Genomic DNA, 19,170 nt, shown 5'->3' with positions numbered 1-19,170 from the left:
ACAACAAAAACATAAATATTTTGTGACTTTTTTTATGTTATTCAATTATCGTTATGAAAATGAAATGCCTTCACCCATGTTTGTAGAAAATTCATATATGAGAAGGAGATGAATTTTTTGTTTGAAAAAACTTTAGTGACTCTGTCTACTCACAGATGGCGCTATGGGTTTTTGCTCCATACTACTTCGGCCTAGGCGGATTTAAAAAGGTCGTTGCAACGCAAAAGAGTCACCTCTCCATAATGGTGTGAGAAGGTGTGTCTTAGGCAGAGATCGCTGGATACTCTAACGGAAGAGTCTACCAGCGACTCTTCAAATATTTTGTCGTTGTTTGAATTGCATAGTAGGTATTTTGGTTGCAATTCATACTTCACAACATATTAATATTTCTGTTGTTAAGAATAAAAAAATACCAAGTGTGTTCTATCATTGTATTCCAAATAGAATGACACGCAATTTTCACTAACAATATACAGGGGGTGCCATTTGAGAATTTGAAAAGTGATTGGTGGCTATCACAGTCATGTCAAATGAACCAATCTTTTTTATATTTCATCGGGAAGGTACGTTGATATTATACAAATGAATTATTTTAGTATCTTGTCAAATGAACTAGATATTGCCTGTATACGATAACTTGAGACACCCAGTATACCCATGAAAACTTCTTCATACTTAAATCAAACGAACAAACATCGTAATATACCTCGAATAACAAAACATAACGAATAAAAGAATCGCCCTGATTCAACTTAAACACCCTCTATGTAAACATCTTCACCCCGCGGAAAGGGCTGATGGTTCCTCAGAAGTGACATGATGAGAATGGCCCTTAGTGAGCGATTATCTGCAATTACTATCGATCGGTAATGAGGCGGGGTTGCAGACGATCGGACGACAAGGTTATTGACTAAATTGTCTCGAGAATGTGCTCATTCATTACTTCGCAAGACGTATGGTCTCGGAGGGCAGCCTTAGCAAGGTGGACACAACGACTGGGTCATCGATTTGGAACAGGGTCGTGTTTAGTTGTTTGCTTAGGGTTGTAGCGAAGGTGAGTCGGGTTCGGGGCTGGATAGATAGCTTGAAGATAGAAGGAGTGGTTGGAGAATCTGGATTACATTATCTGGTGATCATTGTTTTCGTTTGAGTTTGGGGATAATGATGTAGGCTTGGTTAATCGATCGTCTAGAGGTATGATTCGATTACCTGGCCTTTCGTCTTTTTCTTCGTGACTTTGTTGGGTTTGTAATAATTAAACTCTTTTCAATTATTCACATCTATTTACAAAGCCACAATTATACAGTACAAACTCGGTATTGGGAAGATCTTAATTACGTCTTAATAACAAGTTTCCCACTGCGGTACTGAATTTCGTCTTTAACACGTTTAATTGTTTACTCGAAACGTCTTCGTTTATCACGTCTTCTGGTACTTCGAGTTTTCGGTCGTCTCGTCTTTAACTTGTTCGCGACTCGTCTTAATCTAGTCCGCGAACCGTCTTTTCGTCTTACGTCTTAAGTTGACCGACCGAACTTGTCTCGTCTTCGACTTAAGTTAAACTGTACCGTCTGTACACGTCTTTTGTTTAATCTTAACTGTTCCCGTCTTCGGCTTAACTTGAACTGTCCTCTCTGTCGATTGGAACTACCCTGTCTCGGTTTGACCACACCCTTAGGGGAAGGTACCATCCCCCTAGTCCAATAGGATTTTTGCCATACCGCCCCCAAAGATCTTCCGGATTCCTGGAATATTCTAGAAGAACTAGGGCCTGAGAAAAAGCATGAAACACATGTGGCATAATCGTCTTGTTCCGAAACCTTTCCCAACCCCATAAATCCCTTAAGTTTTACCATCGACATATGACATTCTTCGACATCCCGAAGAATAGCACATCCTTTTTACATTATGTACAATTCGTTCCCTGTAAATCTATTGAAACTGTCATGCCCTCGACATTAAAAGAAACTAATAGGTTCCGGTTGACCATCGCCATTATTTACAGGGAAACAATAAACTGGATCCTACAATGATGTGCAGATCGGAGATGAAATCTCTTAATCTTTTCAATTGTTGGGCTTTGGCGAGTTTCACGAAATGTTGATCCTGAATTTCGAGGACTTGGCTACAGGAGTTGAACCTATTGTGGCTTGAAAACCTAACCCTTCACTCTGCAAGTTTCGGGTCTAACTATTTTTCTCAACGATTCGTCTCTGATACTTCAACTATCCTCTGTTCTCATTACTTTTTCTGTAAGAATATTCATCTTTGCTTTCGAAGGCTTCAAACTTGGTAATCATTCCATCTATTTTTCACTGGAGCACCTTTCAAACGTTTTGGTCGATGGAGCAGAGTCTGAATAGCACTTAACAAGCTATTGCTTTACTTACACAGATGAAACTAGTTATATACTATACAAGTGTGATAAAGGCATCATTACTTTTTGTGGGTATAAGTTGCAAACGAGTGCGTAGCACGAGTAATGTAAGCACACGAATATAGTAATGATGTCTTATCACACTTGTGTAGTACCACATTACATCTACGACTGACTATAATGAGCACAATACTGTAATCAACTTGTTGAGAAACTAAACTGAAAAAATCATAGTTGATATCAATTGTCTTAAGATAATCGAAATATATTGAAAAGGTTTTTCTTCAGGTGTCATCTCCTCTCATAAGGTTAGCTATCAAAATGGCTACCTTCATCTTCGACACTGCAGCTCTTAACAGAATTGCACTTGTACCATTGTCTCAAGTTGTTTAACCAGGATTTTCCTTCTTGCTTGTATCACTATTTGCAATAAGGTATATTTCTAAGCTTTTAGCACATGATCCAGATACTGCAACATTCCAATCTTTACATTGTTCAGTTTTTCCCTCTCTTTACCCGTTTTTTTGAGCATTTCTGTATTTGGTACTTTGTGTTTCCCCCTCTTCTTGAGGATTCTCCTGTACATCCACATTTCGAACGCCTCCAGGCGATTACTAATATCCTGGTTCATTGTCCAAGCTTCCATTCCATAGAGAAATAGAAGAAACATTTCAACCACCTGATCTTGAGCTGTGAACTGAGATCTTCTTCATAAAATAACTTTTTCATTTTATTGAATACATTTCGGGCTTGGTCATACTGACAACCACTTGAAGTCTATCAAGATTGTAAACAATGCCTCTCAAGTGAAATTTTCGGTTGGTATTTGATGGGTTTTGTTGAAGTTAGTGATTCAGAAAGACTTCCATCCTTCATGGAAGACGAAGTGCCAGTTTTTGATTAGGTACAAATTAATTTATTGTCTAAATTCTTCTCCGAAAAAATGCGTTACGTAATGAAATTTGAGTTGTGTAATGAGTTTCATTATGTAACGCAAATGCAAAAAGTTCAATGATCTAATACCTTCAAAATGAAGCAATCGTAGATACGTATCCAAATCGACTGTCCTAGTTCTATAAATTTATCAGAAACGTCATTTTAATTCTCGAATAATTTCTCTTAGTATTCCTCAATGAAAATCAATGTATTCAATACTTGAACGATAAACTAGAACCTGGCTCCCAGCCGTACGAGCAATTGACATTGTGCACCTACTCTAAGTTTATAATAGTGTGAGACTAATGCAAATTCAACCTCCAATATTCTCGGATGTGGCAACATTCGTCGTAACAAATAATATAATTCATAGAACTTGATTGGGTTCTGCGCTAGCTCGAATCATGGAAAAGGCAGAAGTCCATAAGGCCAATAGGCAAAATTTATTTTCTCAAATTGAAAATATCCACCAGACAATCAACTACTTCTCCTCCTCAGCCTCACCACTGTATGGTAAAATTTCCAATTACACCTTCAGGAGTACTGTCATTCTACAGCAATATTATTTTGGTAACTTCAGACAAATTAAAGAAACTGAACTGGACTTCCTCTGAATGGTGATCGCCAACGTCGGACAAAACTGACAGGGCACATGAAGAAGAAGAACTGGACTAACGTCTACATGGATCTGCTTGTAGTTTCTTCCTAGGTTTCTTCCTGATTGCATCGTGGGCATCTCGGGCTGTGTTGAATACTATATTGTTAAACAAGTCGATCATGATATTATTACTCAGTTATCGCACTACGGAAATAATCGGATATTATATAAATAATGAGACATCTTAGGATGGAACAAACACCGAAACATTCTTTCCTGGAGAATTGAAAATTCGAAAAACAAGATTTCTCTTCAGGAATCAATTACGAGGCGTGTATTCAAAGTAAGGTTTCCAAGGCCATTGTATCGCCGCAAGTAGTGCTAGATGAAATCCGGCAACACTGTTGTATACGTTAGGCCTCCTCCGCCAATCGACACCTGGTGGAGCTCATTAGGACGCTCAGTCTTGACGTAGCAGCCATTTGCAATGGAAGTGCCGGTTGTCGCTCCCGCCAGGTGCGAGTTACGTCCAGTCATTAAGTTTTTGCACTAAAAAAACTCCATCTATAGAAATTCATCGTCAATTGGAAGAAGTGTATGGTGAGAAATGTATGGACGTGAAAAACGTTCGAAGATGGCGTAGAGAATTTTCTGCTGGCCGACTTAACGTTCACGACGAGGAGCGCAGCGGCAGGCCGTCGCACTCGGACGAAACAGTGCGGAAAGTTGAGGCTCTTGTGCTGAAAGATCGCTCGTTGACTCTCAATGAGTTGGCCGAATAACTCCAAGATGTGTGCAGTAGAGACTCTAATCATTCAATTTTGGTGAATAACCTGCAATACCAAGCAAGCGGTCATTTCGTTCTTGCGTGAGGCGGCGGGATCGTGGTTCGAGGAGGGGATACAAAAGTTTGTCGTACGAATGAGGAAGCTCATCGAAGTGAATGGCGATTACGTAGAAAAATAGCTTAGATTTCAAGCTTTACAGCAATGTACAAAACTTAGTGAATAAATGTTATTTAATTTCAAAAAAATAAATGGAGACCTTACTTTGAATACACGCTTCGTATAATATATTCGGTCAATCTAAAATTAAAATCAAAATTTCATCAGATCCCACTAATTTGTCAATAAATTATTAGAAATAAACTTCATTGAGCCACAACTCATAACATAGAACTAAATATCTTCAATGATAATTTCATTTAAAATATAAAATAATCAAATTCAAGGATAGATCTGTCAGTTATAGTTTCTACCGACAACTAAGATATACCCGATGATTGATTTCTCGCAATCTCATAGAGCTACATGAGATAACTAAAACCTTGAGAAAACCCCTCCCGGCAGTACATGAGCTCATTACTACCCTCCTCTCGTTGGAATCGTTCGAAATATTTCCTACGCAACCTGATGAACCGTCTGCAACGTTCATGATAACATCATTAACATTCTAGACCATCCCGGGGAGCGACTACAGCCCTCGCATACAACTGGATCTGGAAGATGTAAAACATGCCCCTCGGCACTCTTGAATGTCAAGCTGAGGGTACGTAAACCCTGATAAGGTTGTCAACGCTGTATATCATATAGTTAAGTTGCCGCTTTACGTTTCAGCGCCTTTGAGAGTGGCGCAGTTTACTATTATTCGAGAAATTTGGGATTAAGCTGTAAAAGGACCGGGTGGTTTCATAGGACACGTCGTCTGACGCTGAAAGTGATGTATGAGTGTGATATGAAACTGAGGAGTCGAAGAATTTGAATATTTCTAAAGTTGACTTTTGATTATTTAATTTATAGTTTTTATGGATTTTTTCGTTTGGAGATAAACTAATTGAAATGAAATAATTGAAACGGAAATCTGCGTGCCATCATCTTTTCAACTCAATACTTGACATAATCTCTAGATTTCTATTGATTAAGCCAAAAACCGCATTTGACAAAGGTTGTGGTACCTCCATCGGCAGAGCCATTCGCTTTTCGCTCAATCATCGTAAATTAGATTATCAGTACCTTGATTTTTATCTTTTGCTTTTATACACTATTCACTCGGTCCTCAGAAGAACTCCTATGAAGTTGGAGAATCTGATAACATCGGAGTTAAGATTTCTAACTATCAAATTGTGAAAATAAAGAACGGGCCTTCTTATAAAGGGTGTTTTTTCGAGGTATATAACTTCAAGTTGGCATTACTGTTCAAGATGGCAACCGTTTTAACAGCTGTCAAGTGATTTATTCTCAGTTTGCTTTGGCAATTAATCAAGAATAGACTCACGCCTGAACAACGCTTGAAAATAGTGCAATTTTATTTCGAAAATAATGGTTCTGTGCGGAATACGTATCGCGCACTACGTCCATTTTATTTTGTTTAGCGATGAAGCGCACTTCTGGTCGAATGGCTACGTCAACAAACAAAATTGACGCATTTTGAGTGAAGCTAATCATCAAGTGTATGTCTAAACACCGTTACATCCAGAAAAACTGAGTGTTTGGTGCGCTTTATGGGCTGGTGGAATCATTGGTCCATTCTTCTTCAAAAACGATGATGGCCAGAACGTTACAGTCAATGGTGATCGGTATAGAGCGATGATTACTAACTTTTTCATTTCTGAATTGAACAACCATGATGTCTAATAACGGCGCAACATGTCACACAGCTCGTGTCACAATCGATTCATTAAAAGACACGTTTGGTGACCGCCTAATTTCACTTTTTGGACCTGTGAATTGGCCTCCAAGATCTTGTGATTTAACACCGCTAGACTACTTTCTGTGGGGCTATGTGAAGTCATTGGTCTATGTGGATAAGCCACAAACCCTTGACCATTTGGAAAACAACATTCGCCGTGTTATTGCGGATATTCGGCCACAAATGTTGGAAAAAGTCATCGAAAATTGGACGTCCAGATTGGAATACATCCGAGCCAGCCGTGGCGGTCATATACCAGAAATCGTATTTTAAATGTAATGCCACAAGATTATCTTGCGGATAAATAAAATTCATGGCAATCGAATAATCCATCGTTGTTTTATTGCAATTTAAAGTTCTATAGCTTTAAAAAAAACACCCTTCACTTCTGGATTTTTTCGTTTGCAGATAAACTAATTAAAAAAAAATTGAAACGCAGATCTTCGTGCCATCATCTTTTCAACTCAAGACTTGATAGAATCTCTAGATTTCTATCGATTATATTTTTTTCATTAAGCCAAAAAGCGCTTTTGACGAAGATTGTGGTACCTCCAGGGGCAGAGCCCTTCGTTCTTCGCTCAATCATGGTACATTAGATCATCAGTAACTTGATTTTTATCTTTTGCTTCCATATAGTATTCACTCAGTCCTCAGAAGAACTCCTATGAAGTTGGAGAATCTGATAACATAGGAGTTAAGATTTTTAGCAATCAAATTTTGAAAATTAAGAACTGGACTTAGGTGTGTGGTACTTATGCGAGGTACCTCAAAAGAAAGTTTGTATTTGTTTAGCTTACTGCGTGAACGCAGTCATTCAGAGATGTCATTGCCTGGTTGTCAGGAAATTAGAAGCTATTGAGCGTTTCATGCAAGTGGATCGTGCGAATTTTACAAAAATAGCAATTCAGCGATTGAAGCGCGCATGATGATCTTTTTTTCAACAAAAGCCTTTTTTTATAGCTTTTTCATAAACTTTGAAGACACCTTCGACCAAGGATATATCAAATTTCAGAATATTTCTCTAATTCTGTGGCGAATCATAAGAGAATATCACAAATTGACACATATTTCATGGTTATATTTAATTATTTTTTATTGGTTCTCTGAACTTTACTGCCACAGATTAATCTATCATCTTTCAAATTTGTGGTACAGTAAACTGTTCTGCCAACCCTCATTTCTCAATGCAAATCACCAAACATAGAAATATTTCATTTATTTCTATAAATTTTCAGTGAATTAGAAAAAATAATGTAAATACTCGTACAGAAGCCTCATTTCAACACTCATTCAAAAACTTGCCACTTCGTGATTGGTTTTGAATTTTAAACTCGTGGAAGAATATAAATGCTTTCTACACTTGTAATTATTATGAATAACTATTATCGATCCATAAATCTCTTGTTTCAATTAGGATTTATTCGATACTTACATGTGTAAAGAAATAGTAATACACTTTCATTCCTTTTTCAGCGGCAAGCTCAGCAAAATCATTCGTTGGACAGACGAAGAAATAATCGCCCACAACATCACCAATCATTTTCTGGTTCAAATATCCATCGTTAACATGCTCCCAATCCGTATACTGAAAGAAAAAAATGTACTGAATACTTTTAGGCACACATTACAACAACAAAAATATTATTTCAAATGAAGCGAATTAAATTAGGAAATTTATTTGAAGAATTAACTTAAAATTTTGTTTCTACTCAAAACATATAACAATAAAACATATAACAATTTTGTTTAAATCTAGATTTGTCAATAATCAGAAAATTTAGAGGCAATATCTAGAGTACCGAATACACAAGAGTTTGGGAGGATTTGAAATACCGGCATGTATCTCAGATATAAAACAGTAGAGACGGTTACTTTTACAACACGAGATATCAACTGAGACGTAAAATATGAAACCATCAGAGTGAAGAGGAAATAGTAAAGAATTGTAGTGAAGTTGGAAAGGTTACGACTTCCTATGATAATAAAAGGAAAATCAAATATGGAACTCAAGACCCAAGATGATAAAAACTGTATTCGTTAAAGTATTAGTACACTTTAAAGTCTAAGAGACAATCAACAATTCAATATTGTTTATTGAAGTTATATCGTTTATATTCTTTTATAACGGGTGTTTTTTTTCGAGGTATATAACTTTAAGTTGGCATTTCTGTTCAAGATGGCGACCGATTTAACAGCTGTGAAGTGATTTATTTTCAGTTTGGTTTGGCAATTCATCATAAATAGACTCACGCCTGAACAACGCTTGCAAATAGTGCAATTTCATTTCGAAAATAATGGTTCTGTACGGAATACGTATCGCTCACTAAGTTCATTTTATTTTGTTTAGCGATGAAGCGCACTTCTGGTTGAATGGCTACGTCAACAAACAGAACTGCCGCATTTGGAGTGAAGCTAATCCTCAAGTGTATGTTGAAACACCGTTACGTCCAGAAAAACTGACTGTTTGGTGCGTTTTATGGGCTGGTGGAATCATTGGTCCGTACTTCTTCAAAAACGATGCTGGTCAGAACGTTACAGTCAATGGTGATCGGTATAGAGCCATGATTACTAACTTTTTCATTCCTGAATTGAACAACCATGACGTCCAGGAGCTGTGGTTCCAACAAGACGGCGCAACATGTCACACAGCTCGTGCCACAACCGATTTATTGAAAGACACGTTTGGTGACCGCCTAATTTCACATTTTGGACCTGTGAATTGGCCTCTAAGATCTTGTGAATTAACACCGCTAGACTACTTTCTGGGGGGCTATGTAAAGTCATTGGTCTATGCGGATAAGCCACAAACCCTTGACCATTTGGAAGACAACATTCGGCGTGTTATTACCGATATACGGTCACAAATGTTGGAAAAAGTCATCGAAAATTGGACGTCCAGATTGGACTACATCCGAGCCAGCCGTGGCGGTCATATGCCAGAAATCATATTTAAAATGTGATGCCACAAGATTTTTTTGCGTATGAATAAAATTCATGTCAATGGAATTATCCATCGCTGTCTTATAGCAATTTAAAGTTCTATAGCTCTAAAAAAACACCCTTTATAATCAAAAACATTCAGTAATTACTCGACCTTATATCAAATATGGAATGAAAAAGCAGAATTATGCATAAAATTGTTTCGATATGATATGATATAATATGATTCTTTTATAATAAAGATCCTACTTTACTGATGGCTTCATTAAAATAGTAAAATGACTTATTGACTCGCTTCAGTAAAATATCATCACTAAACAAGAACAAATTGTCTTTCATCGAATGATTTTCTGAAGAAACATTTAAAATTTATGTAAGGAAATTCATTGTAAAATCGATTAAAGCCATTAAACGATACAAAACCAACGTTGTTAGAATTTTCTATGGGTTCGTTCCTGTCATTAAAAATACATAAATGTTATCGCTGCCCACAAAACTTTTTCCAACTTCATGCTAGAGCCATAATATTCGGAAGACCGCAAAAATAAAATCGTTGTGGAAAAGCCTATTATTTGGCTTAATTCTCACCCCTTCCATTAAACGAGGCGAAAGACCGAAAAAAATCATGTCGTGTACATAAGCTTGAAAAAATATGAGAAAATCGATGGCCATTAACCTAGTATCAAAGATGCTTCTGTTGAGTCGCTTGGCACGCAAAATACGAATTAAAAAGAACACGGTCCCTAGACGGCAGCACGTGTTGATGGCTCTATTTTCCGACGTTTACCAGAAAGGTTTTTTTGGGGAGACGCTTGCTGCGATTCTGACGTTGTTGGTGGCAATTCATCATATTCGAATTTGTCACGGATTGATAAGGTCTTTTTGCATAAATTTTTTATATTGGTTTCACGGTTCTTTCCGCATGTTTCTATGGTTATTAACTGGCTGAAGTTTGCATAATTTTAGTCACGGAATTGGAAAAAAATATTTCGTTCGTAAATTGAAATTGAAATATAAGAATTTATAATTTACAGGTAGAAAACTTTTTGACAGGCAATTGAAACCTAGGTTGAATGAAAGGACGAAAAAACAATGTGATTTGAAAGTGAGGATATATGATTTTCTATTAGTTCTCTACATCTCCGAATTTGATGAAAAGGTTAAAAATTGAGAAAAAAATAAAAACAAATATATATACGTGAGTAAGTTTAGCTGGTGATCCCCCATTACCAATGATGTGTTGTTTCAGTGGTAGGAGGGTCAGCTTTCAGGAAAATTATATTTTTTCAGGTAGCCAACTTTTCATTGATTTTATTGACATTATCAGGTCGAGCTGATAAATGTAATTCAAAAGATCCAAACACATAGCGACTTGCCAAGATTCCTCAAAAAATTTATTGATTGTTCGAGAGATTAAAAGTTATTCATATTGATATATTCTCTCTACTCTCTCAGGGAAATTATAGTTGCAAAATGGCGAAAGAGCTGCGCTCTAAAATTTTATCACCGTTTAAATAATTTTGTACTCTGAAAAAACTATACAACAATTTAAGTATTCAATAATCAATCGAAACAAGGGGGAACTAGTACTATAAGCCAGGTTTTTCACATAATACTGACATTGTAGTAGTAACTTCCATTTATTCTTTCATTTATCGAGAGGCAATTTTTGAAAAGAAGTTAAGTTAATAATTTTCTTTTGTCCTAATCCTAATGCGCTGAACGAAGATTTCTTGATTTTTAACATTCTGTTAAGATATCTAGACAGTCTCACAGTAAATCAATTTTCACATTTTAATGGTCATTTGATATGCTTGATGATTAATAGAATTTAACGTGACCATATATTATGTGGAAATTTTAATTTCATGAATAATAAGACGAAATTCAATTATGTGAGTCCATCAATCCATCTCATATTCAACAAAATGATTAAATATGTCAAAAAAACTTCATCAAGAACATCTGTATAGAAATATTGAATAGGAATCCAAAATTGAACTTTTTTGTAGAACCTTTTTTTCCATCGTTATCTTTTGACGTATACATATTCATTTATTTCTCTTTCTATACAATTTCTTGTGGCATAAATTGTCATCAACGTAGTCAAAAAGCTGAAATTTTCAAAATGCCAATTGAAATGATTACCTGATAATGAAACTATATCAACGAGATTAACGAATGTTTCAGAATACTCATTTTGCTTAGGACAAACCAAATTTTTAAACTAAAATTTGCAATCTACATTCATCTACTTGGTAACTTGAGAGGAACGATGAGGATGAAGCTACAAAACGTAGGTCAGTCCATACATTCACTTAGTTATTTGATTTTAACCCTTTGTTTTGAACCGTAGCTTTGACAATTTGATTGTTTCTCTAACAGCTGAAGCACTTACTCAGAGGCTTTCGAGCGTTCATTCATTTATGCGCTAATTGGCCAATTGGTTCCTCGGAGATCACAGAACAATATATAGGTATACAATATTGGAAAATATACTTCTTGATGCAGTAGATATCTAATGCCCATAGATAAAGGTCATTATGCGGTCATTTGACGAATTCCCTTTCAAAATCGCTTTGAGAAAAGAGGAAACAAGATGAGGATGTTTTCGAAATTATTCGATCTAATTTGTCTAGCCCCTAGATCTATCTAGCTCATAGATCTATTTCGGTGTTGGTCCTACCTCGGCCGTAGATTCAACTTGTTCGCAGATTTACCTTGTCCACACATCTATTTTACCCATCCATAGGTCTATTTTGTCCATAGATCTAACCTACTCATTGATCTATCTTGCCCATAGATCTATATTGCCCATAGATTCATATTGCCCATAGATCTATATTGCCCATAGATCTATATTGCCCATAGATCTATATTATCTCTAGATCAATCTGGCTGATGAGTCTATCTTGCTCATTTAGCTATATTACCTATATATCCATCTCGCCAGTAAATCTACCTTGTCAATGGGTTTTCCTTGCCCGCAAAACTACCTTGCTAACTAATGATCCTGACCCACAGTAACAAGGACTCGGAGAAAAGATAGATCTATCAAAATTGACGTGGTAGTCCTTCCTTCGTCAAGGGCTCTAGCTCACTTTATGGGCTTTCTTCAATATAGTTTTCATATTATATAATAAACGGTATAATACTAATACATAGATTATAATCCAATCTACACTCACCTGAAACTTGATAGCGTCCCTCTCCAGATGCGTCATGTTCTTGAAGATGGTATCGATGATGTCGTGGAACTTCTCCCGCTGCAAAAAGCTCGGCCCGTCCTTCTCGAAGTAATCGATGAAGTCGTAGAGCAAGAAGTAGGTGCCTGAAACAAACACAAATTGAATTTGCGCCGCCATCTATCAAATCCTTAAAATGTTTCTAATTGCTTTACCGGCCGAGAGACGCAGATGTTTCGGCCTAATTGGGCCGGTCGCCATTGTTTCGGAAATGAATTAGCGACGTTGTCGCGAAGGTCGCTCGCTTTCGGTTCGCTCAGTTCCGCGCGTTGAATTATGTCCCATTGATCAACTTATTGTTTCTGAAGGGGCGGGGGGATCGTTTCCGAGATCTCTGTAGCGAATTTCTCTTTGATCAGCAGGATGCTGTTTTTCTGAGTGTATTTAGTGAAATTTCCGTGAAGTTAATTGAAACAATTTGGCGTTGGTGCTTAATTTGGGTTGGTACGAGTGTCTGATGTTCTTTATGAGTACTTTGGGAAGTTGGGCTTGATTTGCTTACAAGAATGTTTCCCTATTTCATATTTTTCATTAAATTATTCCATTTCTTTCTTCAAAATGATGAAAAAGAATATAATTATGAAAATACATATCATTGTTCTCTGAATTATTAATTCGTTGTTTATTATATCGCTCTGATACATTCATTATTCTGAGCTCTGAATATTTTATTCTTGAACAGAGAACGGTCTTAAATAATAAGATTCGACTCAATTTCGATGAATTTGTAGTCAAATTCAATCATGGCGCTTGTTCCGACTCAAATACGATAACTCTCGAACGAAAGAGCTAGTAATTATAAATTTTCAGAGAAGGTTTGGATCTCGAATACCACACTCAAGTTGGTAAATAAGTAGAGTCCAACTAGCGGTTCTGTATATATGGCTTTTCGAAATGTTGTTCTTTTGTTAATTTCGAAACCGAGAATGGAACTGAGATGAAAAAAGACAGTTTTTCTACATTCATGCAAAAAGCAAAACTTTATTGAACTATGTTCAGTGGAAAAAGAAGTTCTTTATTGCATTAGTGCAATAAAGTTTTTATTGCCCTCATCTGTCATTCTACTTCAACGTGCTGATGGAAATCGTCAACAGTAGCAGAGGAATACGTAGAGGAATCACATGCAAACAAACTCAGTGTTGCAAAACAAATATTTCAGCCTGAAGGAAATAACGATGTACAGTTACCAAGTACTAGTACGTTCACAGCAGTAAAAAATCAAGAAGAGGATTTAAAAAGTACTTCACTACGAAATATTCATATTGAAAATTGCACCAATTGTTCATTCACTTTCAACATTGAGGGTAAAAATGAAGTTTGAGTTAAATTGTTCGTAACGTATTAGTTCCTGTTTCAATGCAAATCGTTTTTAATAATAAAGTATTCAAGTTGCGCTTTTCATTTTCCTACACCTAGTGCCGCACCTCAATAAATCATTTTTTGCTTTTTGCATGAACGTAGAAAAAATGTTGTATGCAACTCGTGCAAAAAGTGTTTATAACATTCATTTTTTGCACTTGTTGCATAAATAACTATTAAAGTTCCGTGCAAAATTTCAGAATAGAACCATAGAAAATTAAAAAAATAAGATTGAGGGAGATTACTCAATATTTTCGTGACCACAGAACCGACTGAGCTGGGATTTTGAATGTTTATATGAAATAAGAAAGTCAAGGTCCGTGCAAAATTTCCTGTTAGTCACATCATAGGAACCACAGGAAATCCAAGAATAATTGAAAAAAATATATTAATTTTGTAGTGACACTGTCTGCTCAAGAGATGGTGTTATGGGTATCATGCCACTTCTGACTTTGGCCCTGGCAGATTCATAGGGGTCTCCGCGTTGCAGCAGTGTCACCTCTACACGATGGTGTGAAAAGGTGTGTCTTGGGCAGAGATCGCTGCATAGCCCAACTGATGAGTTCATCCGCGATTTCGGGAGGAAAAACCAAACCCCTGGGAGAGGTTGCACCCATACAAACTGCTCGCCAAACTTATAGAAAGGATTCGATGGGGTTGTAATTCTAGGTGATGATCACATCATACCAATAAAATAAATTGGGGATGAATATTGTCAAAGACATACCGAATACTAGAGATACGCCCTAATTGAAATTAAGCGTGTATATACAGAGTGTCCCAACGAAAATTTGACCCTTCCTGCCCAAGAACTTGGAAAACAATATTTTTCGGAGATTTGAAAAACAAGTCAACTTCTGTTTGGAGGAGGACGAATATACATCATGAGTTTGTTCCGAAAAAAACACACCTATGAAGACAGGGCCAATATAGAGACTTTTTGAGGAAGGATATTTCAAACCTTTTTTCTAACCTCAAAATTTATAACGTTTCATTTGTGAAGAAGACTTTTCACGGAAAACGAGACTTTACTTTCGATTATGAAACTGGCCCTTACTGACTTGAATTGCTCTTAAAACCTACTCTGATTATAAAAATTATATCCGTAGTTATCTTTCTTTGTTTGCCGACCTTAGGTAGAGATTTTTCTTTGAACTCCTCTTAAGTGCTTCAGTAATTTCGCGTTCTATTTCATTGTTCTATAACCGGCTGTAATGGCCAAATAATCGAGAATCTACAATTCCTCATTATGACAATATGACATGAGGGTCTATTACATAATTTTGTCCAGAATTCAAATCCCGACTATCTCCTTTGGTTAATTGGCTGCCACAGACTTAGCCACTACTTGTTGGATTTGGACGGCGCATCCCCAGGGAAAGCTTGAACGATTAGGCATAACAAATGTCTAATATTCGGTATCAGGAAACTATTATAGGTAAATGCCGATTTAATTAGTTGTGGCTTCCGTGGCAAGAAGACTTAATACTCTAGCGACAATCCATGACAAGGAAATGCAAATTCGATGCTAGTGGTCATCAAATATGTATATAAGGTGATTCAATTTTTTGGAGAATTTTATAAATTGGTTGCTGAAAAGAATTCGATGTGACAGTTGTTACGTCGTCCTGTGATTACAGAAAATTTTGAGATATTGAAGAACTATTGAGAATTGAACAATTTCAGAGAAAAAATATCAATGATTTGATAAAAAAACAACAAGATATTTCAGTAACAGACGAACAAGTTTGAAATTTGGTTTATTCATGAGAAACTAGCTGCCTGTCCTGAAATAAAATAACACCCAAATATTTAATTATACTTTATTGCAATACCCTATAACCTATACCTGGAGAGAAAACAAAAATTGAGCAGATGGTTTTTCAACTCTCGAACAGGCAATTCAAAGTTTATTCCACCAATTTTTAACGATTGACCTTGTGATTTATTCATATAATTATTTTAAACTTCTTATTTCTTATTCCTTTGATATCTACTGGAAGTTGATTATAAGGGAGAGAAGCGAGATATATGAATGATCTTTGAGCAACTGTTTTTTTTATTTTCGGTACTTGAAGATGATTTCCTCTTATTTCCATATGATTCTTTGGAGCTATCTCTAGATTTTGTCTCACGGAGCAATCTCTTGATAGTTCATATAATTTTTCTGTTGGGTAAGTGGGTAGCTTTCCGTAATAGTAATTTACGTAACAAGTCCGGAAAATAGGGTTTGTTTGGACGAATAGACAAAATTCCAGGACGAGCGTAAGCGAGTCCTGGAAGTCTGTGAGTCCAAAAAAAACATTTTCGGGCGTGTTGCGTACAATATTTTTTCGGCAACCATGTAAAATAACACTATCGCTGCTTCTTTCCATATTTTATCGCGATTGCGATAAAAAAACATGCAAATTTTTGACAACTAATTCCATATGAACTGTCAGCCGTTATCTCGGTTGCTATGGATTCTATGATTCTTTTCCGGCCTAGTCCGGGAAGTACGTACTTTCCGGACTAGGCCGGGAAATGCTACTTTCTCAGAGAAAAAGCGTCCGGAAAGTGAGCACTTCCCGGACGGTTGCCGAAAAATGATTTTTATTATCCACTTTTGCATTACTTCCACTTTTTTGTAATAAAAATCCGCCATTCCTCCCCATAGCAGTACACCATAGCTCAAGTGAGGTTCAACTAAAGCATAATACTATTTCATCAATTCATCAAGTTCGCATTCAAGGATTCAATTCTGCTTATTAGTAATCTTACTGTGTGTACTACTAATTTTGATTGTTCTTGCCATTTCAAATGTGAGTCTATCATTATTCCTAAATCATCACTGATGTTCGTGTCCTGACTTTTTAAAGGATTTTTATTTCCCCTGTCCTCTTTGCCACTACATAGTTGAATATGCGACCGACATACGAGCAGCGACATGTTTGACCTTGCGACTACCAGCCAACTTAGAGGGCGCAGATTCAAGTTGTCACGGGAAAGATTCAAATGTAAACTACAACAATCTTTCTTCGCCAATAGGATGTTCCATAATTCGAACAGTCTTCCTGATGAGGTCGTTGGCGCATCTAGTGTCAACACCTGTTGTTTAGACTCTTGGTGGCGAACCGGTAAATGTTGACGGTCGGGTTTTTTTGGTGATTTCTCTAGTTTCTTTTGTTTTTGAATTCTGTAGTATCTTTAGTTTCACAGTCTGTAGTTTTTCTTTTAAAATTTGTATAAGAGTTGAGAAAAATCTTTTCTGTTATATAATAATAATAAAAATCACAGCTGTATTGAGACAGAAATATCTAAAAAAAAAATTTCCAGAGCAACGAATCTCTAGGCACCAGCAGCGCATACAACGGTTTTCCTGCCGACAAAAGTAACCATTTAAATCCTTCGCCGCCTCGCAACAATTTGGCTCTTTTCATAACCGGGAACGTGACCTGGATGACCCGACGTGCATTTAACGTTAAATGCGATTTCCAACGGCGCCGAAGGCGCATTTCTATCGTGTAAATCCTTCAGGTGAACATCAAAAAGCCCCAGAAACGGCCGTTACTTTTGTCACATTGTCGGCCGAATAATACGATTCGGGGCGTATGAAAACTTTCCGATGAGAAATGCTGGCGGTTCGGAAAAAGTTTTCCCGGTCGGAAAATGCGGAATCGGGAGTTTGTATTGTCCATGATGAGTTGGTATTCCATGGAAATTCGGCGTGATTCGGAAAAAAAGCTGTGAGGGAATTTTTAAATGAGAGGCGTTATGGGGATGATGGGAAAAGTGAGAGATATTTATTGACGTAGATATAATTTTGGTTTTTATTTTGTCTGAATAAACTGCCAACGTCAGAATGAACGTTGAAAAATTTGGGAAAAGTAGCTATAATTGTCTTCTTCGACTGAAGACTCCTCTGGAGTTTACATAACATTGATTAGTTTCATGTGAAATAACCTATGGGCTTCAAACTCACAGTGTATCGGGTGTCCCAAATTACAATACAATAAGTCACATGAGGAATCTAACAATTTTTTGAACTTTAGTAAAAATATACGCAAAAACGGACTGTGCAGCGACTACATATGCCGATTACAACAAATGCCATGACACACATTGTATAGCACAGACGTATGGAAATTCGTTGTTTATTGAGGAGCTCTCAAAATCTCTTTGAGGTATAAAACAATAAATGGCATGTTTTCGGGCTCAATTTTTGAGAAAATTAATTTGGTGAAAATCGCAACCTCTTGAATTCATCTATTCTCAAGTTATCAGAGAAAATTAGAAAAGGGTGTGAAATGGAAAGTTCTTATAATTCATTCATTACTGATGCTATAAACATGAAACTAAAATTTTCTGCAAGCACTTCTTTCAGTAGAATCCATTGGTAGAATCATTTGTTTCTGTTGCAATTAGTTTCGAAGTTATAATACAAATATGTGTTTTTTTGAATGGTGTACCCGTCTTGAAAGAATTTGCTCAAATTTCTAATGTTGTGGAATTGATGTAAAAAGCAAATAATAGTCAAGGAACCAGAGTGCGGTTTATACGAATTTTTGCTATAAAAATCGATTTTTATTTGGAGTTTTGCAAATACTGGATCAGCCGCGTACCGGAATTTGTCAATGGATACTTCATTACCTACCAGTTGTTGCAAAATGGTGGAATCACCTTCCCCGGTCAATGTCGTTCAGATATTAAGAACAATCGTAAAGAATTACTTATTGTAGGTAGAGTTCATTTCAGTCTATTATAATTATAAAATAATCTAAAATGAGAAACTACTTGAAATATGATTTGACAAAATGTTTCCGTTTCGTAGAAAATATGTGCAACAGTAGGTAAGTATAATATCCTTCCCATTTAAAGCAACTATGGAAAATAATTCAGCCATCAAACCAAAAATGGAAACAACATCTGAATGCTTTTCACATTGAGATCAATTGGAAATTCGAATTGGCATTTCATTCGAAATTGTTTTCACCCCAATACAGCGTTCTCCTGAATCGGGCTTAGGACAAAAAACAAAAGATTCCTCA

General features: G+C 36.5%; 1 protein-coding gene across 1 annotated transcript in view; it reads right to left on the bottom strand.

Annotated features, from left to right (window-relative positions):
• Window positions 1–19,170, bottom strand: part of LOC123689016 (acetylcholinesterase) — a 119,381-nt gene that overhangs the window by 50,830 nt on the left and 49,381 nt on the right. The window contains exons 2-3 of the mRNA XM_045627799.1: window positions 12,728–12,870; window positions 8,032–8,184 (exon numbers count right to left, since the gene is read on the bottom strand). Coding sequence (XP_045483755.1) covers window positions 8,032–8,184; window positions 12,728–12,870 — 296 coding nt within the window. The remainder of the gene's footprint in view (window positions 1–8,031; window positions 8,185–12,727; window positions 12,871–19,170) is intronic.

This window comes from Harmonia axyridis, chromosome 1, assembly GCF_914767665.1.
Source record: "Harmonia axyridis chromosome 1, icHarAxyr1.1, whole genome shotgun sequence".
NCBI classification, from domain to species: Eukaryota; Metazoa; Arthropoda; class Insecta; order Coleoptera; family Coccinellidae; genus Harmonia; species Harmonia axyridis.
Note: the sequence above shows the minus strand (reverse complement) of the source record. Positions and strands in the feature narration are given on the sequence as shown.